The following is a 25866-nucleotide window of genomic DNA, read 5'->3' on the forward strand; positions in this document are numbered from 1 at the left end:
TTTTTGTTTCAAAAAATATTAGCTTTATCTTGATGAAACAACCCTGAATCATTTGATGAAGCGAAATTAGAGAGTTGATGTACTTGCAATTTACATTGTGAATACGATGAACATTGAAACCCATTTGATTCCACTTAGTGTAAACAGCTTTTTATTATTTAATAATAAACATTTTGTACCTTGAAATCTCCTAATGTTGAATCAGAATCACAAACCCCACGTGAAATAAATGTCATCCAATGATTACAAAGCCTTCCCATACCCTGGCAATAAGTGTTTCCTTACAAACCCTAATATGAACGTCTATTCCACACAGTCCAAAAGCAGCTCAAGTACAATGGGCGTCTGCTTCATTATTACAAGTTAAATCCGATTTAATCATTACAAAACTAAAACTACTGCAAAAATAGTTGGCCTTTCCATGGCTATCATTCCAAGATGTTATAAAGTCTACAATGTGAAAACTGGGAATTCATCATCTGCTGAGAATGGCTAGTTCTAGTGGGGCTGGGAAAACTAAAGAGAATTTTGCAGTTAAGAAACCGGGCAAACTTAAGAATGGGAGGAGAGGAAGGAAAAACCTGCAATCAGGTGAAACATACAAGATATTCATTTACAGAGTGATGAAGCAGGTGCACCCAGATATGGGAATTTCATTCAATGCAATGGGTATTATGAACAGCTTTGTGAATGATCTGTTTGAGAGGGTGGTCATGGAGGCTTCCAAGCTGGCTCGTTATAACAAGAAGAACACTATTACTGCTAGGGAGATTCAGACTGCTGTGAGACTGGTTCTACCTGGAGAGCTGGCCAAACATGCTGTTTCAGAAGGAACAAAGGCTGTCAGTAAATTCATTGGCTCCCATGTCAATGGCTAGGTTAAAGTTAGTTTTTGTCACAGGACCTTAGATTATAGAACATATATGTAGTGTAAACAGGAAAGATATATGTACAGATTATCATTTGAACTTATGGAATGTGTGTTTTTTTGGGTAGTCAATAGTTAGAATTTAGATAAGATATATTGATGAAGAAAACTGTGATAGACAAAGGAAGTCAGTATCTATGCACTACCTAGCAGTTGAACTTATTTTTTGAAGTGTTCTCATGTATGTAGAAATAGAATTCCCTGAGTTTCCTATCATGTGAATTTCCTAACAGATTCATAAGATGTATGTAGAGATTATCTTTTTGAACTTATGGAATGTTATATGTACAGATTATCTTTTGAACTCATGGAATGTAGTCTTTTGGGTAGTCAATAGTTAGAATTTAGGTAAGATGTATGTACAGATTGTCTTTTAAAATTATGGAATGTTATATGTAAAGATTATCTTTTGAACTTATGGAATGTAATTTTTCTGGGTAGTCAATGGTTAGAATTCAGTAAGACATATTGATGAAGAAAACTGTGATAGATAAAAGAAGTTTTTGTTTCAATAACTACCTAGCCTTAGAAACGAGGTTTTTTAAAGTCTTTTCAGATATGAAAAAATAGAATTTCAAATGGTTGTGTAAGTGTGTTTCAGGACTGCCAATGTATTTTGTGAGGTGGGTTGAAATGTATTGTGGTCCAGATGTTACAGTGAGTCTGATGGCAAGTATAATGTGATTCTATGCTTTTCAGGAGCTGGATTAGGTTTTAAAGAATATTTGCATTGGCTAAGATTTTGCTTAGATTTTTTTTTTTCTGGTTTTAATTTTGTGTGAAATCTTTTTATCATCAATGTTTCAGATCATATTATATGAGTTTTTTTTATCTGAATCGATTTCACACACAGTTTAAACCAAAAGAAAAAAATTGAACATCATAGACTGGAAATTACATGACTCTAAGATTTTGCTTAATAGATTATAAAAAACTTTCCCTTCACACACAGATTTAGTGTGTTCAAGGGATTTGCCCTAAATTCATACAATCTCTCTGCCAGATTAATTATAACTTGTTGAATGGAATTGATTTACACTGTCAGTTAAATGGAATTGTAATTCTAGCCCATCAATGAACCCTATTTGGGTTGTCAGTAAGTAGAGATTTTCATCTAATTGGATCATCCCTCTGCGTTTAATTTTATGAAAAGTTATTATGATGCTGTTTATTGAATTTGTCTAAGTAAACTCAAAAGAAACGCCTTCTAAATTGGTTAGATTTAAGCTCAATTAACCATGTAAAATAACATACAAACCAACCTGAATGTATGCTCATTATAGAGGTGGGGAACGTCTCAAAAACACAGGCATTGTTGAAGAAATGTTTTTCAATTATATGTTTAAATTCTACTATTTTCTTGAATTACATGCATGGTGATACTGATAGATATGGTGTGTGTTTTAACCACCACAAAGAAATCGTCTGATCTGCTATCTAAAATTAGCTATAGGCAAAATTAATAATTATTAGTTTTATTATTAAGGATGAAGGGAAAGTTGTTTCTCTGAATTCTTGATCTATCATTCTTGACATGGTGTAAATATATTGTATTTTGCAGATAACTATTGATGTTTTTTATATAGATTATTTATAAGATATATACCGTAGTAACTATGAGTTTTATTATTAAGGATGAAGTGGAATGTTGTTTATCTGAACTCTTGACCTGCCATCCTTTGAAATGGTTGACAAAGTTGTAAACATTGTATTCTGCAACTTGCACACTATATGTTTTCTTTTGTTAAGATTGCATCAATTTATCACAAAATCTTATCTTCTGGATACTTTGGTGGACATCCATACACGTGCTTAACTATTTAAGTTTACTTTGAATATTCAAGGTTGTTGTGCTTCTCTATAGATGGGCGTCATGTTTCTTTAATGGCATGGAGACCGGAAGTATGCTTTCTTTTGTTAAGATTGCATCAATTTATCACAAAATGCTCCATCCTTAATACTTTGGTGGACATCCATACATGTGCCTACCTATTTAAGTCTACTTCAATTATTCAAGGTTGTTGTGCTTCTCTATAGATGGACGTCATGTTTCTTTAATGGCATGGCAGGTTACTTCCATGCTTCACATTTAATTTGTTCCTTTCACTAGGATCATGGAAATGAATATCGTCCATACCTTGATGTAGTCTCCTCATCCAGCCCTCTCCTTCCACCAAATTTTTTATTTATGTATTAATTGATATCCCTATCATGCATATGGCAAGGAATATGACACTAGCAAAAGCTTATGATATCTTTTTATGTTTGTGCATGCAAGGTATGTAAAAGTATGTAAAATGGATGTCTTTGACATGTCTATAGGTATGCTTCATATGAAGCTTAACTTTCATGGGCACTTTTATACATTCATCTTATCCTAGAATTTTATCACATCCACATTCATATTAATGTCTTACTTTATTCTTACGATTGCACATTCCTATGTGCTTACCCTTTATCTCACTCTTATGTTTCAATTTCCATCTACAATCTTCTTACTTATGTTCTAATCATATGTATCTATGCACTTATTTTTAATTTCCTAAAAAATTAAAAAAATAAAATTTAAACCTCTCCCTCCAAGAACCAATTAAGTTCATCTTCATATGCATGATTGTTGCATCTTCATATTCAAATATATCATTCATGTACCATAAAACAAAAAGCTTTCAAAACTCTTCATAGCAAGTCAAATTTACAACAAGCTTTAAATTGTTGGCAAATCAAAGACCTATGATATGCTACCTCAGTAGGAAATTATGAAATAAGTTTAACTTGCAAGAATGAGATCCATCTCCAAAAATCATCCTCCAAGGTTAAGATACTACCCGGAATCATGCTTTCAAAAGCCTTATTGCAAGATGAAACTTATTGTTGAAAAGATCAATTCAATTCGATGATCCTTGTGAGATTATTTGTCCTCCCTTATTTATTACATTATTTCTTTATATATATGTTAAGGATTTAATTTAAATTTATTACATATATTACAATTTATGTAGGTTTTTTTTTTTTTAAGACAATACCTTGCCTCTATAAAGCTTTTAGATTTGGTAGTTGTAATATTTAATTTGTAGACCTTCTAGAGTTTAAGGATTGTATTGTTGATGAAGAAACCTAGAAAATTCATTCGCAAGTTTTTTCATAATGTGAAGTTTCTAACAATCTTCCAAGTGTTATGTTCTCTATTTTAATTTTTGATAAAAACAAGAAAATGGATTTAATGTTGCATTTTCATAGGACATTTTATGGATAGAATCCCCTCAAAAATCTTCCTTCAAATTTGTGTGAATACATCCTACGTGTCAAGTGGAGTTAGATTAGATGTACTTTAAATTTTGACTAAGGGGTATTTTTGTTTCATTTTGTTGAATCCAATCAAGTTTTTGCCACCTTCAAGCAAGGACCTCGGTATGTTTGTAGCTCATTTCTTTTATTCCCCCTAAGACTCACAATTTTGTTGTGTTAAATAAGAAGCTCTCAAGGTCCTTATATACATTGAATTTATCAAGTAACTTTTCCTTGCTAGCCTTTAGCGGAGTCTAGTATTCCTCAAAGAGTCACTTGTGTTGAATTTTTTTTTCAAATTGTCCCAAGGAGTCTATTGGAATCCAATTTTATTACATGTGTTATGCATCAATTGTTTTAAAAGTACTTTCTTTTTCTGGTCAATCTTCTAATCACAAGATTCAATATTTCTCATTTACTACATCCAAAACCAAGTAAAAAATGGAATCACCTAATTAATAAAAAGTGAGAAAGGATGTATTTTAGTTGGTGGCTAAAAGGTTGTCTACAATGCTTCTAAAGCTTTAGCCCCAACTTCAGTGCCATTAATGGTTCTCCAAGAAATTCGTTAATTTTTATTATTGGCTGCGACACTTTTACCATTGAGAAAGTCAATTAATTAGTGTAGTGGAGCCCATTCAAGAGGTGATTCATGCCATCGGAGAAACCTCTACTTAGAGGTTAGGAAACAATAGTATTAAAAAAAAAAATGTCACAACTTATGTTTTTTCTTCAAAGGATTTAAATGTCAATTTACAACCTTGTATTCACTTAGGTATTCTTATCTAGCCCAAATCACATCTTCACTTAAAAGTGAGTAGTACCAAAAAATTAGTGATCATTTTAAGTTAGTAATTTCACACCAAATAAATTTGAAGATTTTGAAAAATAATTATATTTTTCAAGGGTTAGAATCCAACAATATATCCCTAGAATATCATGTCATCGTGTCATATGACCAAATAGTTTAATTTTCAATAGTAATAAGGAGTAGGGATATGGGGGTTTAGTTGCTTCTCAAATATGGTAGATACATCGTATGATCATGGATGTGACCTATCCAATTAGGCCTTGTGAGTAATTCTCAAAATTAAAAATTAATAATTGGGCTATTTATGCATCAAATGGCATAGTTGAAATAGCTCAAATTTGTTGTTGGCTTGTCAAAAAGTTGGCTAATGCATAATGGATCTTATTGGCAACTTAAATAGTTGAGATAGCAATACATAAAGAGAGGTTTCTCCTAATGTGATTTAGACATGAGAGAGAGGACATGGATTTTTATGTGCAATAAATTTGCTTATTATGATCCCAATTTAGATCAATAAAAGGAATCCTCGATACATGTTATAGTGGTGTGGTCTCCACCATAGAACTAAAAGGTTTTCAAGAGTCTTGATAGAGTTGAGATTTCTTCTCAATCATACTTCTTTTTAGTTACTTTTTATTCCCCCCTAATGAATTCATCATTAGATGCTAAGTATTCCAATAACTTTCTAATCCAATTCCAAGTTGAGTAAAATTTTAAATTTAAGCCAAAGATTGAGAAAATTAATTTTTCATTGAAAATATCTCTCATCCAATATGGTCTCACATTTGTGCACATTTACATGTTTAAAACCTTGTGCCACATCTATAGAGTGATAACAACTGAATTGTTTGGTAGATATATTCCACTAATAAGTGTATATCTATGACCATTGATTGGGTTGTGTATGTTACAAGTCATATGTTGCTATGAGCTAAAATATTAGTCATGTTTTTATAGATATCAAATATCATCCCTTAGTCAGTACAACTCTAGGTGGAAAAGTTACACTATGAGTTTTAGATTTTAGATACACACAATGCATGAAGTGCACAAATCAAAACTAGGTTTCATTAATTAAAGGTTGGTAATAATGTTTCTAAAGAAAAATTTAAAACCCTTTGTGCTAGGAATGTTGCATAAAAAAATTAATCCATTAATGAGGAACTAGGCATTTGACTAAAATACCTAACGTGTAGCAAGCCTTTGTTCAACACTATAAAAATTTCAAGTGAAATATCCTTCTTAGACACAAGAGAAATCCATTCAATAATACCTTGATGTTGTGTTGAATTTTCATGACTCTCAATTAGTGACCCCAGACTAGTTACTTTCCTTGATGCCCTATTTGAAGTAATTCTAAGCATGGCCAATGATAAAGCACCATGTTGTGATTTGTTTACTTACAATTTTTATAAATCACTTTGAGATATTTTCGACCATGAATCACTCTACATCAATATTTGGAAGCTTTTAATTCAAAATTATTCAAAAAGACTAGATCCATAAATGAAATATTAAATTCAAACATTGGCTAGGTGATCCTAAATTAATTTGTAACCAAATAGACCTATAAGTTCCCTGCTTTATATCTCCTACACTATTATTCCAAAGTTCTCATACTTCACATATACAACTTGTTCTTGCTTTATGTTCAACTTGAGAAGTCAAAGTTTATTAAAAGTGTATTCATTTAAGATAATTAAACAAGATTTGAGAAGGTACATTACCTGGGAAATAAAGTCAAACCAACTGTAATGCCCACCAAAATACCTTAGAGAAATAAACCAAAATCTACTAACAAAAAGGAGATAATTTTTTTCTTAGATTAATCTTCATAACAAAACAGACACTAACATCTAGAGCACAACATTACTACCATTGAACTGTTGAATTATTGGGGAGATTGTTGGATTTGGTTGTTCATTGCTACTGCTAGGATATGTTGTTGTCATTGATGTCAACATATTCCTGTGAGTTATTCCGATGAGTTTGGGAAGAAATTTTGTTTCAGTTGCCAGAATTGAAGTTGTTAGATTGTTTCTTACTTATGCTGCTTATAAAGATTTCAAGGTATATCAGACGGATGTCAAATTTGCATTTTTGAATGGTGATTTAGAAGAAGTCTACATTGAACAACCTAATGGATTTTCACTGTCAGATGATGGAGACATGGTATGTAAGTTGAAAAAAGCACTTTATGGATTAAAACAAGCTCCTAGAGCCTAGTATGCTAGATTAGACAAATACTTGCTAAATTTGGGATATATCAAAGGTGCTACCGATAGTAATATGTACTTTAAGATTGAAAATGATAACATTTTGATTGTTGAAGTCTTTGTTGATGACATTATCTTTGCTGGTGATGATGATATGAGTATGAAGATTGTCGGTGACATGCAAAAATAATTTGAGATGTCTATGATTGGTGAAATGAAATTTTTCTTAGATTTGCAAATTGCACAGATAGGAAAAGGTATATTTGTATCTCAAACTAAGTATGTGAAGGAATTGTTGAAGAAGTTTGGGCTAGATGATTCCAAACTGGTTAGAACCTCTATGGTGACTGGTTGTAAATTGTCTAAAAATGATGAATCTCCTAAAGCTAATTAGAGTTTGTACAGATCTATGGTTGGTTGACTGCTATATCTCACTCAGAATAGGCCTGACATTATGCATGTTGTGTGTATGGCTGCTAGATATCAAGTTGATCTGAAGGAGAGTCACTATTGTTAAAAGAATATTCAGATATCTAAAGGGAACTGAAGATTGTGGTTTATGGTATCCAAAGAATGATGATTTCATGTTGTGTGCTTACACTGATGCAAATTGGGCAGGTGATGTTGATGACTAGAAGAGTACTACCGGTGGAGCATTCTTTTTAGGTAATAAGTTGGTTTCATGGGCTAGCAAGAAACAAGATTCAATATCTTTATCTATTGCTGAAGCTGAGTACATTGTTGCTGCCAATAATTGCATTCAGATAGTTTGGATGAAGCAAATGTTAAAAGATATTAGAGTTATTTATGATGAGCCTATTGTTATATACTGTGATAATTCCAGTGCTATAAACATGTCAAAGAATCTGGTGCAACATTAAAAAACAAAGCATATATCAATCAAATATAATTACTTGAGAGAGCAAGTCAGTGAACAGAAGGTGAAGTTGGAATATGTATCTACAAAGGAACAAAATTGTTGATATTTTCACTAAGAATTTGCCTGTAGATACATTTGTCTATTTGAGAGACAACTTAGGGGTATCCACCCCTCCTGATGAGAACTAGATGCATTGAGTTGCATCAATCCAATAAAATTCAGAGACTTATTATTTTATCTGGATTGATGAGTTGGTGTTGGTCCTCTGCTGGAGTAGTCTATTGATTTGGTTGTATATCCCAGGGGGGAGAGATTCATGTTTCTATTATGGGAGAGATTTTGGTTTTCTGTTTTGGTGATCTTTGGAATTGTTGTCAAAGGGGGAGAGAGATCATGTTAAAAACTATTTTATCTATCTTGATCTTAGGGGGAGTTTGTTGGTGATATCTTCTTTCTTTGCATCGACTCTTTTTCACATTCATATGTTGTCATCAATGCCAAAGGGGGAGATTATTGGATTTGGTTGTTCATTGTTGCTTGTAGGATATATTGTTGTCATTGATATCAACATATTCCTGTGAGTTATTCTGGTGAGTTTGGGAAGAGTTTTTGGTCTGGTTTTGTAGTTTGGTTGAGTTGATCACTGTTTTGCAGAATTCAGTATTTCCTTCGATATATTCCAGTGTGATCAGATATTGTGCTGAGACTTTGGATTATTGTTTGGGATGATCTTGCGTATCTTCATTTCAGATGGTTTGTGATTTGGTGCTATGAAAGTTATCTTTCCTTGTGACAGTTGTTGATTGGTTGTGTTCTTGAGCTTTGAGATGTTGACCGATGAAGATTTTAAAAGAGGTATTGGTGCAACTGTTCCAATTGCTGGTGTTTCCTAGTCATGTCCTATTTTTTTTGATGATCTGCATTGATCGCTGTGCGATTTTTTGGTTATTTCTATGAACCAGTGATGATTTGCGTGTTATGTAGTATTTCTGGTGGTGCAGCGTGTTGCGGTTGATCTTGGTGGGATTTCCGGTGGATGTAATCATTTGACAATATGAATTAGGTCCATTATATGTAATGTAAATCATAATATTGGTCTGGTGGTCGATCTTTGTATTGTGTAATATAATTTTTGTAATTATGAGTTGAGGGTTGAGGGTTTAGCCGACCTTGTTATCAAGGTTGATGATTTGTATATATAGGTGATATACTTGTGTAATTTAGGTGTCGGCATTATGTCTGCATTATCAGAGAGAGGTAAATGTGTGAACAAGGATATATCATTTTGAGGTATGTTTGGTGTTGCAAAGCAGACAACTGTGCTTAACCGAAGCTGTCATCAAGCATTTGTAGATGTTATCATTGCAGTTCGTTCCTTCCGGATTGTAGTCTGAATCATATTGTAAGTCAGTGAGACTTTCATGAGGGTTGTAGCCTTCTGGGCATATATCTTTTGAGCAGTGAGCTCTAGGCAGTGTGCCTAAATGCATGTGCATTCCCCATTGTAATATTTTCACATACTACTGAAGAGTATCATCTTACTATGGGTAGGTTCCCACTGTGGTTTTTCCCTTAACCAAGTTTTCCACGTCAAAATATTGGTCTTATGTGTTGTACTGTTAATTTTCTTATCTATCTTTTACTGCTATTTAATATTTTATGTTTTGAAGTTTAATCTGTTGAGATCCGGTGAAGACTGATTCACCCCCCCTCTCAGTCTTGCTGCTAACATGACATCATTGCATCATTAACTATTTACATGAATACAAAAGCATAAACATGAATCATACTACGCAAGAAGAATAAACATTCACTCATTAACTTAACCCCATAATAAGACTATACAATGCATAACCTTTCCTTAGGGTATCTCAACGTCACTACTTGACATAAAACCAACTCATCACATAACCATTTAGACATCATAATATAATCATACATTCCATCCATTTACTTTCCATTCAACTATATCAAATATTTAACACATAAGCATAATCTAATTACATACCATGTCCTTTCACACTATTAGAAATCAACAAATCAAACACTCATAATATCCTTTATTTCATACACTACAAAAGCAACATAAGTAACATAGCCATTCTCTTTAATAAAACTAGAGCATTCTTTAAACTTTAGCACTAATTTTCTAAGACAAGAAGCTTAGTCTTTTATATAATTCTAACCTTCACACCTAAATGATTCCCATTATTATAACCAAATTTATAATAGCAACTACTACCCTTCAAATTTTAACTCCATAAGCTAATACATATACACATTCATCATGGAAAATCAACACAATGTGATTGTATAAATACTACTCTTCCATTCACTTAAAGCTATAGTCTATATTTACATATTGGATATCCAAACCATCTGATGAGTTGAGACATTGGCATATTTTTATCCTTAGAATTCTTGAGCTTTTGTCATATTTTGATTTACATAATAGTAATGATGTATCAGAAGTTTACTATATGTATTTCAGATGTTAGCCTGAACCTATTAAAACATGTTTTGTCTTTGTCAGTTTATTCCCGTAGCCATGTTATTCATTCCAGTTGCCATGCAGATTGTTTAGGGCAATATCATGTGTGAAATTAATAGATTCCTGATTAAATAAAACATGTATGTATGTTCTTGTATGTTATTTCTTTTAAAGTGTAGGGAATAAACGATGTTGTGGTGGAAGCTCTCCTATCATGCCTATTGCAGGAAAAGATATTCAAGAAGATGACTGAAAGATCGAACAACATAAATGCTGAAAAGTGTAAGGAATGACATAGAAGAAGCAATCACACGATACTACTGATGTCTAACTCAAGTGGACATCAGTGTTGTAAATACCGCCATAGTATGTTATGACTGTGGTTCAGTTTAGATCCACATTTTTCGTAGCTTAACTCCAACTATCTCCTTTCTCGATTAGTTATCCGCCTCTTCTCTTTGGCGTGATCTGCGTTGTCTAAAGTAGATGTTTTCTTTTAAAATAAGCTCTTCATCTCTTCTTAGAGGTTAGATAGAAAAGAGAGGAAGCAGAGCAGAGAATTTTTACAAGTGTTTTTGAGTTTCTTTTTATGTTAAATCATGTAATGACTTCCAAAGAATGATGAATAAAAAATATGTTATTATAAGCACTTAGAGTTGTTTTTGGGAAGCCTGGAATCACTCACCCAAGGGGGCCCACTTGGTGAGTGTTCCTATGCATTTATTAAGATTAGTTTTCTTTCCTTAGCTGCAGTAGACGTTCTTGCATTGACTATTCCTGCAACCACTGGAAACAGATCCACTGACTGTTCCTGCAGCCAAACCACAATAGAGTAATTTCTATTTATCAGCATTGAACTTAGCCAGTATTGCTTGAATGAATTTATGTTAATGCAGAAGTTTTCCTGTAGCCTTTAAATAGTTTCAATTCTTGCTTATCTTTTCCGCATAATGTTAGTTGTTGCAGTAATGCAGAGTAGCTGTTGCAGGAACTTAGTGCATATATAGTGCAGACCCATTTCAAGTGTTATGTCCCTGGGTTGACAATCAAATGAACACTAGCTATAGAAATAATGACTTTACCAAGTGAATGTCCAAACTTTGGGTTGAGACTTCAACTAGAGTTATTATTCTTATTGTTGGGTTTAACATTTTTGGCATCGTTGTCGGGGATGGTGTCAAACTAAGAACCTGTTATTGTTATTGTCTTTTCAGTTTTCAATTAATTGTTTTTCTGGCAAACCTGATTGTTCAAGAAAAATTCATGAATTTGCATGCATAGGTGAAGAAGAGATATTCTAGGTAGATTTTTGCCCAGTCATCCTAATCATGCAAAAATTAATTCCCCATATATAAATCCTTTAGCTGAACTTTATCAAACCCCAAAGAATTTGAACCACCCTAAATCTGAATTTCCAGAAGGAAGTCTTCAGTTCCTCTTTGGACCCTTAGAAGAATAATTTCATATAGTAACTCCCCCCACAAGTCCAATGCAAGGAAACCCACCTCTTGGTGGAAATAATCCACCACCACCACCTTTGGACCCAACATTTGAGTTCCCCATATCTGATTAGCATGATAATACTAATCTCAAGAACATTCCAGCTTCTTCCCTCCCTAAATTCTATGGATTAGTGACAGAGGATCTAGACACATTTCTGTTTGAGTTTGATGTTCTCTGTAGGAGTTTTGATTATACTATAGATGCCCATAGACTCAAAATATTTCCTGCCACTTTGAAGGAATCATCTTTAAGATGGTTTATGAGCTTGGGTAGTAGCATAATTAATACATGGGATGAGATGAAACAATTGTTTCTTGTAAAGTATAAAGATTATTGTAGAGGCATTGATCATCATGGGGATTATATCTTTAGAATGACACAGAAAGAAGATGAGAGTCTTGAAGATTATCTGGAAAGGTTTTTGTTTAGTGTCAAAAAGTCCAAGCATAGTACTCTAAATGAAGAGTCCCTCAAGTTGATATTTTTGAGGGGAATCGGTGATAAATGCACTGATTCTTTGGATCTTATGGGAGGAGGTGACATTACACAGTCCACGTGGAATGAAATAGGACAAATTTGTAAGAAGTATTCTAGATCCGTTTCTAAAAAGAACAGGTGTTTCAAGCTAGGAGCGCCTTCATCAGCATCTGGTACTGGAGTTTCTAGAATGGAGCTTAGCCATTTGTTAAAGGAATTTAAGGAGGACATCATAAAAAATATGGCTACTCAGTTGGATACACTCTCAGCTAAGAAGAAGCATGAAGAAGCTGATGCATTTCTTGCAGAATTTTGCCCTCATTGTAGACAACAGAAAAAGGACTGCAAATGTAAAATGGTTGCAAATCTTGAGGTTCATGACTACAAGCCAATACAAAGTTAGGATGAGAAAGTTTTCTATGTTGCTCAAAGAAGGCCAATTTTCCAAAGAAAAGGTATGCCTCCAGATCCACTTTCTTTTTCTGGTTATAGTGGAAATTCTTATGTACCAAATAATCAATGGAAATTACCATATGCTCAAAATTTTGGTAATTATCCAAACTGGTATGGTTCTCAAGGCCAAGTGTAGCATTTTTCTAATCAAATGCCACAGTGGTAGCAGCCACAGGGAAATTGGTATCCACCTCAGGACCAAGGGATCCAGTTTCAAGGGAATTGGCAACCTACTCCTCAATGGAGGGGGAGTCAACCAAGGACTACCCAATCTTCTGGTTATCAACAACCTATTCAGCAACCACAACCACTTGCAATAATGCCTCCCCCTATAGCCACTGTTGTCCCACCTAAACCAATGCAATTTCCCACTCAACCAATGCCAAATCCTAATATTAAATCTCAGCAATAACAACAAGCTTATTTAGCTAACCCTAATCAATACCCAACCTATTCTCTATCTATAAGTGATATTCACCTCCGATCCAGGACAACTCTGCCTAATCCATCTCCTCCAATTATCACTAAGGTATAAGAAGAACAAGAAATCTCTAATCCGACAGCCCTAATACCTCAGAAGAAGAGATTACCACCATTTCCCTAGAGATTTCTAGAAAAGGAAGTTCTTACAGAACATGAGCAAGGTTTTGATATCATAGATCAACTGAAACATGTCTGTGTTAAAATTCCATTGTTGCAAGTAATAAAAGATGTTCCTATATACAGTAAGGCACTTAGAGAGGCATGTCTAAAAAAACCTGGCAGGAAGAAGAAGGATCTGCAAACAGTGCATGTGATGGGTCAACTGGTAGATATTATGTTAGGAAAGGTTTCAATTCCTAAATATTCTGATCCAGGTAGTCCTGTTGTGAGTATAGTCATTAATGGCAGTCATATAAGGAATGTTTTAGTTGATTTAGGGGAAGCCATTAATGTGATGACAAGAGAAGTAATGCAGCAGCTTGAAATTAATAGTCTAACGCCGACCCACAGTTCTACAGCTTGCTGATAGCTCTACGTTGTGACCTGATGGTATGATTGAAGATGTGGTTGTTATTTTGAATTCCTAGGAATACCCTGCAGACTTTATGATTCTGTCTCCAAAGGCAACACTGGGAGAATATCTGGTGATTTTGGGAAGACCTTGGCTTGCCACGACTGATGCATATATTGGATGTAGATCAGGGGATATGACTATTTCAGATGGGAACTCTACAAAAACACTAGCTTTGTATTCTCCTAAACAACCCCAGTTTGATCAACAACAAGTCGTTTGGCCTACTCTGGGAGAACAATATGAGGGAGTTGACTCTATTAATCATCTTATGATGATTAATCAAGGGTCATTCATGCAATTACATGATGAAGACTCCATTCTTTATAAAATTCTGACAAATAAGTTGACACAAGAACAACAATTGTATGAGTTGGTACCAAATATTGCAGATTTAGACTTTCCTGTAGCCACTGATATATTGCATACTTGTTACCACTGGAAGTCTGTACTTATTTTTCTGATATATCCTAGATTGATCTTACTATCAAAATAGAAGTTGTTTTGAATAAATATTTGAATATCAATAGTGATATTTCAAATACTCAAAAGGTAGCACTCGTGGACTTGCTTAAATGTCATAAACATGCCTTTGCATGGGATTACGAGGAAATGCATGGAATAGATCCAACAGTTTGCACCCACCGTATTTATATAAAAGAAGAATGTTGCCCACTCAGACAACCACAAAGAAGAATCAATCCGGCATTAAAAGAAATAGTTAAAGAGGAACTGTAGAAGTTGTTAAAGGCTGGGTTTATCTATCCTATCTCTAATAGCCAATGGGTGTCACCTTTGGTAATAGTTCCTAAGAAAGGATGAAAATGGAGGGTATGTGTTGATTATAGAGCTTTGAACTTAGCAACAAGAAAAGGTCATTTTCCGTTGCCATTTGTGGATCAAGTATCAAACTCTTTAGCTGGGAAGAGATACTTTTCATTTCTTGATGGATTCAGTGGTTACAATCAGATTCAGATAGCCCTAAAGGACCAAGAAAAGACAATATTTACTTGTCCTTGGGGCCCATATGCATATTATGTTCTTCCTTTTGGATTGTGTAATGCTCCAACCACTTTTCAAAGAGTAGTGATCAGTATATTTTTCAAATATTTCTCAAGACATCATGAAAATTTATATGGATGACTTTATAACTTATGGTTCTGAATTTGAAGAAGCATTGGGGAACCTGAAATTTTTTTCGCAACGGTGTGAAGACTATAGTTTGTCATTAAACAGTGAGAAGTGCTTCATAATGATGCAAGAAGGAATAGTCCTTGGTCATCATATCTCTATAAAAGGAATACAGGTTGACCCAGCAAAGATTGAAGTCATTTAGAGTATCAATGCACTGGTGAAGCAGAAAGATGTAATAAGTTGCCTTGGTCATGCTAGATACTATAGAAGGTTTATCAAAGATTTTAGCAAAATTGCAAGTCCCTTATATTCTCTAGTTACCAAGGATATGAAATTTAAATGGACTTCTTCATGCAATGAATCTTTCTTGAAGCTTAAGCATGCTTTGGCCCAAGCACCAGTTCTTAAAGGTTCGAATTGGTCTTTACCATTTCAAATTCATATAGATGCATTTGATTATGCAATAGGAGCAGTATTAGGATAAAAGATTGATAACTTGGAAAGTGCAATATATTATAGTAGCATGAACATGCAAGGGCCTGAGTTAAATTACACAGTCACTGAAAAGGAAATGTTAGCAGTATATATCTTATGAATAAGCCTTCAATTACCGGTAGATTACCTTGTTGGTTATTCTTGATGCAGGAATTTGATATCACAGTTGTTGATAAACCAGGGAAGTCCAATGTGGTTGCAGATTATCTTTCAAGACTTCGGTTACAGGAAGATTCTATAGCCATAGATGATGCTTTTCTGGATGAACATCTATTCCTTATACAAGCCCACACTCCCTGGTATGATGATATTGCCAACTATTTAGCTGCTGCTAAAATGCCACTTCATTTCTCTCCTAAAGAGAGAAGATTCTTAGTAGAGAAAAGCTTTAACTTCTCATGGATTGTTGATTGTTTGTTTTATACTGGACCTGACCAAGTCATGAGAAGATGTGTAAGAGAAGATGAAACATATGATATCTTGCATGCATGTCATGATGAGCCATGTGGAGGACATTTTGCTGCTAAAAGAACAACACTCAAAATACTAAATACAGGATACTATTGGCCCACATTATATAAGGATGCAACACAGTATACAAGAAAATGTGACAGATGCTAGCGCATGGGGAGACCTACTAAATCTGATGGGATGCCATTGTATCCATAAATATTGGTTGCACTATTTGATAAATGGGGATTAGATTTTGTTGGCCCAATTGATCCACCTTCTAATGACAAATCCTACATTTTAGTATGTACAGATTATGTAACTAAATGGGTGGAGGCTCGTGCCATGACACATGCAAGAGATAATAAGGTGGCTGAGTTTCTTTATGAGGAGATATTTACAAGATATGGAGTACCAATGGAAATTATATTAGACCAAGGCCCATAATTTACTTCAACATTGATTGCAGCCTTGGTCAATGGATACAATATAAGGCACAGAAAATCTACCCCATATCATCCACAAGCTAATGGATAGGTAGAGGTTACAAATAGGGAGCTTGAGGCTACTCTTACCAAGACAGTTGTTGTTCATAAAAAAGATTGGTCTCATAGGCTTTCAAAAGAAATTTGGGCATACATAACAACTTGGAAGACACCAATTGGTTTTACACCTTTTAAGATGGTGTATGGAAAAGCAGCAATGATGTCTACTGAGTTTGAGCATAAAACTCTAAGGACAACTTTGCAATTAAATATGACACTTTCTGAAGCACAAAAGGAATGAATTCAACAATTGAATGCTTTGGATGAATGGAGAAAAATGGTTGTCCAGGAGACAAAACTGATACAAAATTAGAGATCAAAGTGGCATGATAAATATATCAAAGAGAAAAAGTTCAAAGCCAGTGACTGGGCAATATTGTATGACTCCAGATGTAAAGATACTATGGGAAAGCTGCAAACTAGATGGTTAGGTCCATATGAGATGGAGGAAGTTTTCAACAATGGAGCTGTTCATTTGACCATAATTGACCCAGTTCGGTTTAAGCTTTTGGTGAATGGTCATAGATTGCATCTTTATCATAAGCCGGCCAACAAAGAGGAGTTCCTACAACAATTTGTTCAAAAGGATAAAACCAAAGTTCCTGCAACAATTGATCAGGTTCTTGCAGCCACTGATCAAGTTCCTTCAGCAATTGAGCAAAGTAATGGAGGTAAGATTCCTGCAACCACTGCAGTGAACATGCTTGCCACTTCATAATTCTCCTCATGTTATTTCACAAAAATATTTCCATGTCTTATGGAAATATTCTTCTCCATAAATAAAATTTCCATCCACGTTATCCCATCTCATTTTCTTATCTGTCATTTCATTCCATTTCACCTTTCTTTTCATACGATTGCAGGTATGTACATATTTTATTTTATTTTAATTACGCATTTATGATTTCATTATGATTATTGTCTTTCCTAAATCCGTATACACTTCCCTAAATCCTTTCAGCTTGTGTGGACACGTGCCAAAGTAAGTTGGGGGGGGGGGGGGTGTTTTATGGTTTGGTTTCCAAAATTAGTAATTACTCGTCCTTTTTGGTACCTTGATTTCATTGTTTGCCATCATTTCTTTAACAAAATATTCTTTGGCATAAGAAAGTAATAAACTCTACCGCCAAATTTGGAGATATGTAAGGAAGTTTCAATTTTTAGTTTGTAGAATATTTTGGTTCTCCGTTTCTCAGTTGCAGAGTTTGCTACATTAACAGAGTAAGAAATGGGTGGAGATCCAATTCGCCATGATCCAACAGTCCATGATGTGTTGCTACAGGATGCTCTTTGTGAGAATTATTTTAGGCAACATGGTTGGATTGTTTACTTTCTAAAAATCAAGGATTATAATGAAGAAATTGCTGCAGAGTTTATGCATTCATTCAATGAAGGAGAGGCTACTGTTAAAGGATTAAGGGTCATTGCTACGGCGCAGCAGATAGCTGAAGTTACAGGGTTGCTGCAGGAAGGAGAATTATTTCCAGAATCAAAAGACGCCAGAAGTGCCAGAGCAGGGTTTACACTTCCCACATATGGACCTCTAACAATGGACAAGCAAGGAACCAGGAGGGTTTCCCTAACAGCAGAGTGGCCCCAGGTGGCTTTATATGTAATAAAATACATTACTTGCGAAGGGAGGCATTCAAATTTACATTCACCCCATTTCAAATTGCTTAGTCATTTACGGCATGGCCGGAGAGTGAATGTCCCTAATTTTCTATTCCACCTCATTTCCATAAGTGCCAAAGAAACACGGAAGAATGGAAATCATTCTGTCAGCCATCATGGTTTGATTAAATTGCTTGTAGAACGTTCTCTTAGAGATGTTTAATAGATAGAATGGGGGGTATTCAAAGACATATTGGAGTTTAGGGTTTAAGACGCTCCTGTTGTAGATGAGCCAATATTTGAAAAATAAAATAGAGAAGAGACCTCTTCTCCTATAGTTTTTGCAGAGAATGAATTGCTCATCGTTGAAGGGGCTGTGGCTATTATGGAGGAAGTGATGGTTGAGACAAATGTGGAGCAGCCCTCCACTTCTTTTCAAATAGAATCACCATCTTCTAAAATAAAAGGGAAGGAAATGGAAATAATTGATGCAGATGAAGAACCTATGGTTCAGCCATAGGCAACTCAAGTTTCTTCTGCAGCCAAGAGGCGTAGGTCTAAAAGAAATACTCCTGCAGCAAAGCCATAGGTAGAAACCATTCTTGCTGCCACTCCAAAGGTTTATGTGAGAAGGACTCAGAGTAAAACCCAGAAGGCCCATACAGCAGGTGATCCGGTAGAGGTTATTTCAGTGGAAACATCAGAAGAAGGGAGCCCTACAAATCTTGAAGCTCAGAAGGAAGATGATGTTGATAGAGTCTCAAATCTTGCATATGTGGCAGAGCAGCTTGACGAACCTCTTGAAGAGATTCCATGGCCTAAGGTAACACCTATTAGACCTCCATCATCCCTAACCAATTTATCTATTGCATTAACATTTTATAGACAATGGGAAATAGAGAGGGCTAGATTGCAGGGGGTTATTGACAAACACCAAAGAGAAATTGAAAAGAGGGATAACAAAATTGAAGAATTAGAGGCTAAAGTTGATATAATCACTAGTATGTTCCCCGAATCGATGCAATGTAGGGCACTGCCAAGGGTTTATGCTCTACATTTAAGGGAGCGGTATTTAAATTTCAAATTGAACCGCATTATCAAGGACCTTAGCCCCTCTTTAGAAACCCCTGAGAAATTTTATGATGCTTAGTAGACTTCCCCAACAGCTGTGAAAAAATTGTTATGTGAACTTTATTTATATAACTACGATGTAGCTTCAGATAGTGAGTGAAATCCTTTGTTATATATTGGTGATATCCATATAAAAGCTTTAATGTCATGGATTCAAAATGAGATCATCATGGGGGAACAAGCCAAAGTACACAAGGATTTCGAATTTGATTGTCCATTGTCATTGAGGAAGGAAGCAAAAGAGCCAAGAGTTCTTTATTATGAATGGCAGAAGTTGCTGGTAAGGCAAGATGTTAGGAATCTAGTGCTGCCAATGAGGGAAGAAATATACCAAGCATATGAGCATTTAGTTCAAACTGAAAGTGCAACTGCAATTGATGGCTTAACTCAGCACTGGAATAACTTGCGAGAAGGATTGAAGCAGGGAGAACCTCATTCACTACCAAATTTCCATGCAGCTATGCAAAGAGCCCCTAAATATATACAACTAGGCAAAGAGAAAACCAATAACTAGGTACCTTTGATCTTTCAGCCTCCTATTCTTATGTGGCCAATATTGGGATGTAAGACTACAGATAAGCCCTATCAAGCAGTTGCAGAAGAGGCCAAATCATCCAGGTTGGAAAAGATGAAAGGATTTTACTCGAATTTAGCTTCAGGAGGAATAGGTCAAGGGACCATTGGTGACCTAAGAGTTAGTGCAAGAATCATAAATTTTCCTCTTGCTGGAGGATTAGCAAGATCTTAAAGTTGGGGGGCATGATGAGTTGAGACATTGGCATATTTTTATCCTTAAAACTCTTAAACTTTTGTCATATTTTGATTTAAATAATAGTAATGATGTATCGGAAGTTTACTATATGTATTTCAAATGTTAGCCTAAACCTATTAAAACATGTTTTGTCTTTGCCAGTTTATTCTTGCAGCCATGTTATTCATTCTTGTGGCCATGTAGATTGTTTAGAGAAATATCATGTGTGAAATTAATAGATGTCTTGATCAAATAAAATATGTATGTATGTTCTTGTATGTTATTTATTTTGAAGTGTAGGGAAAAAATGATGTTGTGGTGGAAGCTCGCCTATCACGCCTGTTGCAGGAAGAAATATTCAAGAAGATGACTGAAAGATCGAACAACAAAAATGTTGAAAAGCATAAGGAACGACATAGGAGAAGAAATCACGTGATACTACTGATGCCTAACTCAAGTGGACATTGGTGTTGTAAATACCGTCATAGTATGTTATGATTGTGGTTCGGTTTAGATCCGCATTTTCTGTAGCTTAACTCCAACTATCTCCTTTCTCGATTAGTTATCCGCCTCTTCTCTTCAGCATGATCTGTGTTGCCTAAAGTAGATGTTTTCTTTTAAAATAATCTCTTCATCTCTTCTCAGAGGTTAGATAGAAAAGAGAGAAAGAAGAGCAGAGAATTTTTACAAGTGTTTTTGAGTTTTTTTTATGTTAAATCAAGTAATGACTTCCAAAGAATGATGAATAAAAAATATGTTATTCTGAGAACTTAGAGTTGTTTTTGGGAAGCCTGGAATCACTCACCCAAGGGGGCCCACTTGGTGAGTGATCATGTGCATTTGTTAAGATTAGTTTTCTTTCCTTAGCTATGGTAGAGGTTCTTGCATTGACTGTTCCTACAGCCACTAGAAATAGATCCACTGATTGTTCCTGCAGCCAAACCAAAACAGAGTAATTTCTATTTATTAGCATTGAACTTAGCTAGTATTGCTTGAATGAATTTATGTTAATGCATAAGTTTTCCCGTAGCCTTTCAATAGTTTCAATTATTTCTTATCTTTTCCGCATAATGTTAGTTGTTGCAGTAATGTAGAGTAGCTGTTGCAGGAACTTAGTGCATATATAGTGCAGACCCATTTCAAGTATTATGTCCCTGGGTTGACAATCAAATGAACACTAGCTATAGAAATAGTGACTTTACCAAGTGAATGTCCAAACTTTGGGTTGAGACTTCAACTAAATTTATTATTCTTATTGTTGGGTTGAACACCATCCATGAATATACAAGGAGACCTTTTCCTAACTATTACATCATGTCTCTTTCTCAATTACATCAACAATCATATGAAAATACATAACATGTGAATACATAATCTCTTTTACAATTACGTAGCATCATGATACAAAGTCTTCTCTTCCATGAACATAGAAATTAACTCCAATGAATAGTCACATGAGGAATCCAAGGATCCAATCCATGCATGCTAGCATCAAAGAAGATTATCCCAATGGAAGAAGGCATCAGACCACCCGACCATGTGGAACCAATAAGGAACCACCCCTTGTGCTAGGAGATGCCATAAGGTTCCAACTCACACTCAAGGCCTAATTTGACACCTAACAACCAAAGGATACAACATGACACCACAAGATTCCAACACATAAATATAATTTATAAAACACATCACGAGGCTAAATCAAATAAATGAAACTTCTAGAGGCATAATCAACAACATAGGCATATAGATAATGGACACATGTAGGGCAAGAGTGTCATCACATGCTATCCTCACAACAGAAGGGGCCAAGCCTCTCCCTGATAGACATGTGGAACCATCTCAACCTTGGAGCCATTCAAGGGAGATCGATTTACCGCTCCAATGGTCTTCCCAAGCTCATCCCGAGTGCACACGCTTCCAAGGCTATGAGGTGGGGCCACAAAAACAATTATTATCTTGTTTAGTGAATTCCTATATACCCAAACCCACTAATAAATTATTAATATTATCACTTTCAATTACAAATAGAATCTTCATGTGGTTCCAACAAGTCTAGACCCCCTCCTAGAGGTCTAATGCTCAAGACCCTGGACCACACATGCAAGAACCCACTCTCCCTACCATGGACCAAAACCATAGGGTGTCACATAACAAAATACATCACAATGCAACATGAGGTTCATCAAGGAAGACATCCAAAAGTAAATACAACATTGTTGTAAACTGAATCATAAGGGATACAATGAACTTACAACAAATGCCATATGAACTAAATCATGCATAAAGAGGTCACAAAAATTAAGAGATCCTCAATGGTAACATAAACACATAAAGAGGGCACAAAAAATGAATCCATTGATACCACACAAATCCTCAGCAGTGAGGCACACATATCCTCTCGCTGGAGCTGCACATATTCATCCTCAACAAGGAATGTATTCTTCTTGCTAGAGCAACTTTCCAAACCTCAATAGTCAATTGCAAAAATAATTGTTGGAGCCCGAATAGGATTCAAACACTTCATAAAAGCATAGAACAGTGCCCAAAAATCATCAATAATCCAAGACATAGCCTATGGGAGCGAAAACCACCAACGAAAATCAACCGAGAAGTCCAAAACATGCCCAAAAATGTACTGAACATTTTTTAGCACTTTTGTCACAACTCTGGTGCTATTGTAGCCCAAAGTAGCACTTTTGTCTCCTGATTTAGCCCTTTTGTATCAAGGGTCTTAGTCACAGAAAACGAGATCTAGGGTTAGTCAACCTTGCCCAGATTTGGGCTTAGACCTCCAATTGACCCAAAAATGACTCAAAACTCATAAAAATACAACAAAAATACATAATAGGGTTTACACCAATCAAATAGGGTTAAACACACAAGATTTATAACTCCTATAGCCAAAAACATTGCCCAGGAAGTGTTGCAGACACAACCCCTTCCTTACATCTGATCCAAAGAGAGAAATAACTCAATAGGTACTGAAATAGGATATACAAGGCAATTGAACCCTCAACAAAACCAATTTCAAGCCATAAAACATCACACAAAGTCTCAGACAAATCCAGGAAACAATTCCCATCCCGATAATACATAAACTCATATTTTTCCCAAACAAATACAGACCATTTCAATCTCTTTCATTACAAATTCTTGATAAAAATAAACAGCTAAAATTTATTTTAAAATCCCCAGACAATCTTTTCAAAACACGACAAACAATCTTTTCCTAATCAAATGCCAAGTACAGGAGAAACAAGTCCAACTTGGAAAACAAAGAAATGAAAATGAGATCTGAAGTAGAGACTCTCAATCCAGCAAAAATTCTCTAACAATTTGATTCCAAAGCCAAGAAAAACCTCCTAAAACCAAAGCTCCAAAGGTATCCGAAAAATTCCACACCCATGAATGCATAGGAAGCTAGATTAATACAAAAATTAAACTCCAAAACCTTAATCAAGGCTGACCAATCAAAATATTCTAAAAAGCATATGTTATACCTACCCCACACATAATCCAAGACAATATTATAAAAATATATTTATTATTTACCTACCTTTTCAATCGACCAATAAAATAGGAGGGTAGATAAGTTATATCAAGATTAATTAAAAGGGGTAGGAAGAAGCAATTAAATGAAAGGTAAAAACATAATTCCAAAGCAACTTAATAAATGTGGGTAATATTATTTACTCAATCAATTAATATTAATCCTCCACACAAAAATCACTACTTACCCATATTAAATATTTATAAATAAATATTAATAATAAAGTCATCAAATAAATTTAAATTTAAATAGAATTTCAAATATAAATCCCAATAAATAATAATTCAATAAAATTCAATAATACAAGCAAATAAATATCAATTAATTAAATAAACAATAAATCAATAAATTAAATTAAATAGATTAAACAATGATCAAATAACCAATTAATAATGGATAATAAATCAATCACGTAAGTAAATAAACAATAAATAATTAAACCTCAATTAACCATTAAATCAAATAACCTTAAGTGAATTAAATATAAATATTAAATAAATAAATGATCACACAACTCTAACCGGAAATAAACATAAACTCAAAACAACTTACGCCAAGGGAATAAACACAACACAAGACTCTAACCTCAACTTGTGTCATGGCACAAACGACAAGGTACACAACTTAGACCTAGAGTGTGTGAGGAAAACTATGTCATCTCCAGCAACTTGCCATTGGGATAAAGACACGCTTAGACATGTGAAGCCAAGTGGAGTCGATGTCTAGTACCTGCAAACCTGCATCAACATTAAACACAACATATACAATACATATACATCATTATTAACAAACAAGTGATAGAGAATTGCGACGACATATCATGCTCACAATGAGATATGACATCGTCTCTACTCATGAAGACAGTCACACAATAAATCATCAATCATCACATAAAATCATAAACATGGAATAGGGTTAGTACCATCATATCGTCATAAGTCATGTAATCCACATGAGCTATAATCACATATAAATCCATGAATCATATAAATACATCCATCCATCAAGGTGATTCTATGTACTAACATCCACAAGAACCATCAAATTGTAAGGAAAGCCATGCGGAAAATGCTCTCCTAACACCAATTCTAAGGGGAATCAAGAAAGTATGTCTTAAAATTGTTTTGCAGAACATTAAGATATACACAGACTAATGAAAAACTAATCACATAGAAAACACAATAGAGAGTTAACACCTGATTTACGTGGGAAAACCCTTACGGGTAAAAAATCCACCACCAAAGAGAGATCACTTTATTCACAGTTAACAAAAGGTTACAATAAAGTTACAGATCCTCTTCATAGGCATTTCCTCTCAAAATCTATGTTCAGATCACAGTCATCACCTATGCAGAACACTCAGGCTTCCAACATACAAGACTCCATACCATACGTCACACAGTAACCTCTCTTACTATCAGTTACATCTCTGGCAACATATATATCACCCATCAATTACAATGCATTAGTTAAGCGCAACCATTATGGAGTCCAACAGTCTATCATTCAACAACATCCATCCACCTAACCAACAGTCTGTTTTGGTTTCCTCTGGCTACTTTGATTACATCTTCCATGTCGATCATTCAATTATTGGTTTTCACCAATTGGTTATACATCTAACTATCTGCGTCGGTCTACATTCGTGAGAAACACAATATCCCACATGCACCAGGAAGTCGGGTCGGTTCGTATTCATATACACCGACAAGACCATCTTTAGTGTCCAAGTGTTCACCTTTTGGACTTCAGTTTGAGCGCACACCCGTAGTCAGTCTCTACTCTATCGGCCATCAAAAAGACCACAAATGCGTTGCTCCAATCTTTCGATGAACCAGTAGATGACTCCACTAATGCAACTCTAAACAGGTCGGCTCCATCAGCTCATCGGGATAGCCTTCAACAGGTACCTGATCTCCCGATGACACCACAACGACTCTATCAGGCCATCGACATAACCCAACAATGTCATCCCAATCTCCGATGATACTCTGATCTCTGAGGTGACTCCATCGGACATCGGCATAGCTTCCATCTTGTCAACCCAATTACCAATATCAACCCAATCGCCGAAGATGACCTCATCGAGTCATCGGCA

The 25866-nt window shown here is 35.0% G+C and overlaps 1 protein-coding gene across 1 annotated transcript; it reads left to right on the top strand.

Moving 5' to 3' along the window:
* Positions 1-488: 488 nt before the first annotated feature.
* LOC131079094 (uncharacterized) lies at positions 489-878 on the top strand. The gene has a single exon (XM_058016981.1). It carries the CDS (start codon positions 489-491, stop codon positions 876-878), a length of 390 nt encoding a protein of 129 aa, XP_057872964.1.
* Positions 879-25866: the final 24988 nt, after the last annotated feature.

The sequence above is a fragment of the Cryptomeria japonica genome, chromosome 4 (genome assembly GCF_030272615.1).
Source record: "Cryptomeria japonica chromosome 4, Sugi_1.0, whole genome shotgun sequence".
Lineage (NCBI taxonomy): Eukaryota > Viridiplantae > Streptophyta > Pinopsida > Cupressales > Cupressaceae > Cryptomeria > Cryptomeria japonica.